General features: G+C 42.2%; 1 protein-coding gene across 2 annotated transcripts in view; it reads left to right on the top strand.

Moving 5' to 3' along the window:
• Positions 1-1,618: 1,618 nt before the first annotated feature.
• The window catches only part of MBTPS2 (membrane bound transcription factor peptidase, site 2), a 53,155-nt gene continuing 48,773 nt past the window's right edge, over positions 1,619-6,000 (top strand). For both annotated transcript variants that reach the window (XR_007515756.1, XM_049871409.1), the window contains exons 1-2: positions 1,619-1,813; positions 4,974-5,122. Coding sequence is in view for 1 of the 2 variants with exons in the window: in XM_049871409.1 (XP_049727366.1) it covers positions 1,739-1,813; positions 4,974-5,122 (224 nt within the window). In the remaining variant the exon portion in view is untranslated. The remainder of the gene's footprint in view (positions 1,814-4,973; positions 5,123-6,000) is intronic.

Below are 6,000 nucleotides of genomic sequence, written 5' to 3'. Positions count from 1 at the left end.
TGTGAATTTTTGAAGAGTAAATCTATTTTCATCTGTTTCAGTCTGTATTTGCCACCTTCCATTAGAGGGACTAAAAATATTAAATTATTCAAAATTGACAAAACTACATAAGTGTAAAAGAAATTTAAACTTAAACAATTTATAACGGCATATATACACATAGATATGCAAGAAGATGTAAAACTGAGATTTGAAGTTTCCTGAAGCTAGAGAAATATGTTGCTAAATGATTAAAACTTTAGGAAAAGTATGGACAAGTGAGGCAAATTAGAGGCAGTTTCTATAATATAGGTTCCTAGTATTATATTTTCACCTTGAAGGGGCTGAAGGTGCATTTTTATTTGGGACTCTTATTCTTAAAATAGCATTATGTTCTTGATATTTGGGTATGAGCCTGTCAGTTTGTCATGCTGTGGTAGCTTGTGTGTTGCTATGATGCTTGCAGCTACGCCACCAGTATTTGAAGTATCAGCAAGGTCGCCTAGGGTGGACAGGTTTTAGAGGAGCTTTTTTTACCAGACTAACACAGACTAGGAAGAAAGGTTTGGCAATCTACTTCCAACAATTAACCAATGAAAATCCTACGGATCACAGTGGAATATTGCCCAATATATATATGTCCAAAAACTAGCCAATGGATCACAACAGAATATTGACTGAAAGAGTGCTGGAAGATGAGCCCCGTAGGTTGGAAAAAAGAAAAAGAAAAAAGAAGGCACTCAAAATACCTAGTGGCTGCAACAAGGGACTCCAGCATACCAAAGAACATAAGGATGGCTAGGGCAGGACACTGTTCTGTTGTACATGGGGTGGCCATGGGCCGGAGCCAATTCCATGGCAACGAACGACAATTATTATTTTGGTATTATACCAAAATAATAATTGTCGTTCTTTTGGTGGCATAGTGGTTAAGTGCTACGGCTGCTAATCAAAGGGTCGGCAGTTGGAATCCGCCAGGCGCTCCATGGAAACTCTATGGGCCAGTTCTCCTCTGTCCTATAGGGTCGCTATGAGTCGGAATCGACTCGACGGCACTAGGCTGGGGTTATTATTATTATTGCTTGCGAAGCTCTGCAGAAAATTTAAAACAGTAACTTTTAAAGATTTAAACATGGAGAGAATGCATGAACGCTGGTGGTGGGGGGTGATTGAGTGGGAAGCGGCGCGACGGAACTTCCCCGGGAGATGGAATAGTCAAACTTATCGAAATGGGCAGTTGAGATTTGTATGAATGATTTCACAATATGTAAATTACACTTCAATAAAAAGCAACAACAAACTTAACTCAAAATATCTGGATAACTATGGTGGGGTCGAGGAGGCGGAGACGATTACTTCAGATGACCCCCACACCCTGACTCGACTAAAAAGAACAGCAAACCCCAATCCAGAACCGGTGAGAACGGACAGTACACACCCCGGAGGGCTAAAGCCTAAGAAATAGATAGAAGTCTAAACACTGGTGATCTGAAAGCCGAGGTGCTGCCGGCGCCCTGAGGGCGGCACGCGACTGTGCCGCGACACTAAGTCCCCGCGCCTCTTCCGGCGGGCGTGCGGACGTCCGCGTAACTTGCCGGAAGAGTCCGGAGGGAAACGGAACCGCCGTGAGAAAGGAACCGGAGACACCTTGGTTCCTCCGCGGGTGTTGGGATTGTAGGCGCCGTGCGGTCGGCTGGTTGCGGACCACAGGGAGGAAGACCCCGGGGCTTGCCTTCCTTCCGCTGCCGCCGCCGCCGCTATGATTCCGGTTTCGCTGGTGGTAGTGGTGGTGGGCGGCTGGACTGCCGTCTACCTGACGGACTTGGTGCTGAAGGTGAGGATCTCGGGCCTGAGTCCCAAGCCCGCGGGGCCCAGGGCCCGAGGCGCAAGGCCCTGCATCGCCTGAGGTCTTTTCTCTTCCTCTGGCCCGCGCTTCCGGGGCTGGAAGCCACGCGGCTCGTACCCACGTGCGGCCTTCGGTGCAGTGCCCCGGCCCAGTGGAGCTTTAGCAAGGTCTGCAGTGGGAGGGGTGTGGCGGCTCGCGTGGCTGTCGCTGCTGCAGTCGTTGTGCTGGGTCCTGCCCCAGAAGGCGCTGGTGGCGGACTCGGGAGGGCTAGAGCCGGCCAGATTCGGCGGCAGTGCACCGAGGAGGAAAATAAAGCGTCTGCTTATAAAAGGCATTTTCCCTCATTGTCTTTAAGGTCACCACTACCTTCTGGAGACTGTGGTATTGGAATGAATCTGAATCAGGTGATTTAGAGCAGCGGTCTCAAACTTGAATGTGTTTCCGGTTAAAATGCAGATTCTGATTCATTGGATCTGTCGGCGGTGGGGTCTAAAATTCTGCATTTCTATGAGTTCCCAAGTGCTACCGATGCTGCTAGCCCTCAAACCATACCTCAGAGTAGCGTAATTAAGTAGTTAGGATTCAGATAACTAGTTTCTGACTACTTGAACTCTAATCTTTGTATCCTGCATCTCCCTCAAACTAACCCCCTCCCCCCTCCCTCCTCCCTCCTCCCCCACACCCTGGGTGAAGGGTGCACTCTTCACTCGGGAAGGGTAGCAAAATCTGAGCACATGGTTCAGCCTTTTGGAATTGAATGGGGGTGGGGGAGGAAGGAAACCCTGGTGGCATAGAGGTTAAGTGCTGTGGCTGCTAACCAAAAGGTGGGCGGTTCGAATCCACCAGGCATTCCTTGAAAACTCTGGGGCAGTTCTACTCTGTCCTATAGGGTCGCTATGAGTCGGAATCGACTCGACGGCAGTGGGTTTGGTTTTTTGGTTTTGGGGGGAGGAACGACTGTATGTGTGAAATAAAATCATAGTCATAAATTCTCGAATGTTTAATAAACATTCCAATTATGAATAGTAGAGTCTTAATATGATTACCTTTTAAATGGAATACTATGGTTTGGAATTGTGTGTTTTAGATTTAAAAGTAAAATGAAATGAGACTTGTGCTTCTTTGTTGCCTTTGAACTTGGAAAGCGCAGGAGGTTATACGTGTAGTAGTTAGAGCAAGCGCTGGACTCTGCCATTTACTAGCCGTTGGGACTTGGGGCAAACTACTCTCAATGCCTCGGTTTCCTATCTTTAAGATAGTGGTGATAATAGTAGAGATCGCCTGAGATTGTAGAAAGGATTACATTAGTTCATCTGCATAACACCTTGCTGCCCAACTTGAGGTTCAAGGACCAGCAGTATTGCTTTATCTGAGAGCTTATTAGAAATGCACAGTCTCAGGCCTTACCCCTGACCTATAGAATCAGAATCTACATCTTAACAAGATCCTCAGGTGCACGTTTTTGTTTGAGAAGCACTGAAGTAAAGTACTTGGCATAGTGCTTAGCATATGATAAGCACTCCAGGCCATTGCTTCTTTAAACAATGATTTTGTTGTTTAAAAAAAAGCCACGTGATGTCTTTGTGTTGCATATATGAAAAAATCCAAAATAAAAAGGACTTGAAAACCTCTACAGTCCCTGGTCAAATGTGTGAGGTGATCAGGATGTCCCTATAATTTCAGTGACAACCCCTGCTCCCTAAGAGAACAAGATCCTCAGAGCACAAGACCTGATACTCATTCAGAGGGTCTGCTCCATAATGGAGAGACCTGGATTTTTTGGAGCCTGCACCTTCAACTTCTCTGCTTCCAGCTTGGTCTGCCATTCCACCCTTCGTTCTAGGATTTCCTCAGTAGACATCTGCTGAAGGGGTGTGTCACTCTCACTTTCCAACTCCTGGAAAACAAGCAGATTTTTAAAACTTCTCCAGAAGACTGAGGGCAGAGAACATACATTATAGATCCAAAAGCAAACAAACATCGGTATTCAGACTCAGGTAATTTTTTATAGCTCTGATGGGGCTGAAATATCCTTCTAGGGACAGGTAAATTTCTTAGGTGGGTGAGCATCAGTAAGACAGAATACTTGACTTTAATTGTGAAAATAGGGATCGGTGTCAGGTGTATAATACAGCCAGACATCCAAAATCCTACATAAGTCAAGGACTTCAAACTTCCCAGAAGCTAAAACTTGTTAGGGCTGCATTTAAGCATCTATCGCCCGACCCCAGAGAACTAAAGCAAGAAGTCACCAAGACAAAGATGGCTTTAGATAAGTTTTCTACGTTTACATGATTAAGTCAGCCTAACTTCTTAGTGTTGTTGCTCAGAAGAAGATAGAAAGCACTGATTCCAACTAACCGGACCCTTCTGTTGCATTGGTTGGGGGGTGTTTTTAAATTATAGCACAAGACCCCTTTTTTTCCTGTGGTAACAAGGCTTTTAGACATGTGCTGTCCAGTAAGGTAACTACTGAGTACTTGAAATGTGGCTAGTCTGAATTGAGATGTGCTGTGTCAAGGTAACACTGATGTCAAAGGTTTGGTACCAAAAAAAAGAATGTAAAGTGTCCCGATTTTTCTATATTAATTACATGTTGAAATTATAATATTTGGGTTAAAGAAAACATTAAAGTTAATCTTACCTGTTTCTGTATGCTTTTTTTTTTTTTTAATGTGGCTGCTAAGAAATTTAAAATTACATATGTAGCTTGCATTATGCTTCTTTTGGACAATGCTGTTCTAAGGTGAGGTCGGCAAACTTTTTCTGTAAAGGGCCAGGTAGTAAATATTTTAGGCTTTGTGGGCCATGAAGGGTCTCTGTTGCATATTCTTGGATGGATGGTTTGGTTAGTTTGACGGTTTTTTGCCATCCTTTTAAAATGTAAAAAACTATTCTTAGCTCACAGACTACACAAAAACGGGGTGTAGCCTGGATTCGGCCCATGGGCCATAGTTTGCTCAGTCTGTCCTCAGCAGACTAGCTAATCGACACCCTCCTTTTAATATCCTCAAGAATGAACATAAAGCTCTAAAATTTAAACATTTGAGCAGTCAGTGTCTCGATTTTCTTTAGAAAATACTTTTTTGATGTTCTTAAACATTACAAGTTCTTCGAAATTGAATGGAACTTTTTCTTTCTTTTCTAGTCATCTGTCTATTTTAAGCATTCTTACGAAGACTGGCTGGAAAACAACGGATTGAGCATCTCCCCTTTTCACATAAGATGGCAAACTGCTGTTTTCAATCGTACCTTTTACAGTTGGGGACGGCGGAAAGCGAGAATGCTTTACCAGTGGTATTTATCTTCTCTTTTTGCTTTAGTCATTGTAGTGGTGAGAAATAGCTCATTAACTTAGCTATTTCAATCATTTTTCAATCTACTGAGTTTTAAAAGGTTGACGGTATACGAAATTTCTGGTTTTATATTTACTTATAGGATTGCATCATTGTGTTTTTGCATACATTAAAAGTCAAAGAATTTTATGGGGTTTACAGTTAAGGGGTTTACAGTATTCTCTAAGACCTAACACCGACAAGTTCTGTGGTTGAGATACTTTCTAGTATGGGGGGAGGGAGTTGTCTAAATTTTCTTTTTATTAAAAATTTTGTTTGAAATGGAATAGAGTTTAATGTAAACAATCAGGTCATCAAAGAGTTTGCAGAACATGCAAGAGCAAATCAAAGGAAACAAAGTAGAAGGAAGGAAATAATAAAGATAAGAGCAGAAATCAATGAAATAGAAAATAAACATACAGTAGAGTAGTCGGAATCGACTCAACGGCAGTGGGTGGGTGAGTAGAGAAAATCAGCAAAGCCAAAAGTTGGTTCTTTGAAAAGATAAATAAAATTGATAAACCCCTACCATGACTGATCAAAAAAGAAGGAAAACATAAGTAACCAAAAATCAAAAGTGAAAAATAGGACATTACTATAGATTGTATAGATGATTAAAAAAATAAAGACTATTGTGAACAATTCTACACCTATAAATTTGACAATTTAGATGAAATGGATAAGTTCCTTGAAAAATACAACTTCTGAAAACGTTAGCAGATAAAAGGGCAAATTTTATGTTATATATACTTTGCCACAGTAAAAAATTGTTTTTTAAGTTAGCAGAAGAAGTAATAGATTTTTCCCAACTATAGAAGGGCAACTTTTAATTATTAAAAC

This window comes from Elephas maximus, chromosome X, assembly GCF_024166365.1.
Source record: "Elephas maximus indicus isolate mEleMax1 chromosome X, mEleMax1 primary haplotype, whole genome shotgun sequence".
In the NCBI taxonomy this organism is placed as follows: domain Eukaryota; kingdom Metazoa; phylum Chordata; class Mammalia; order Proboscidea; family Elephantidae; genus Elephas; species Elephas maximus.
The sequence above is the reverse complement of the archived record's forward strand: the minus strand, read 5'-3'. Positions and strand labels throughout refer to the sequence as shown.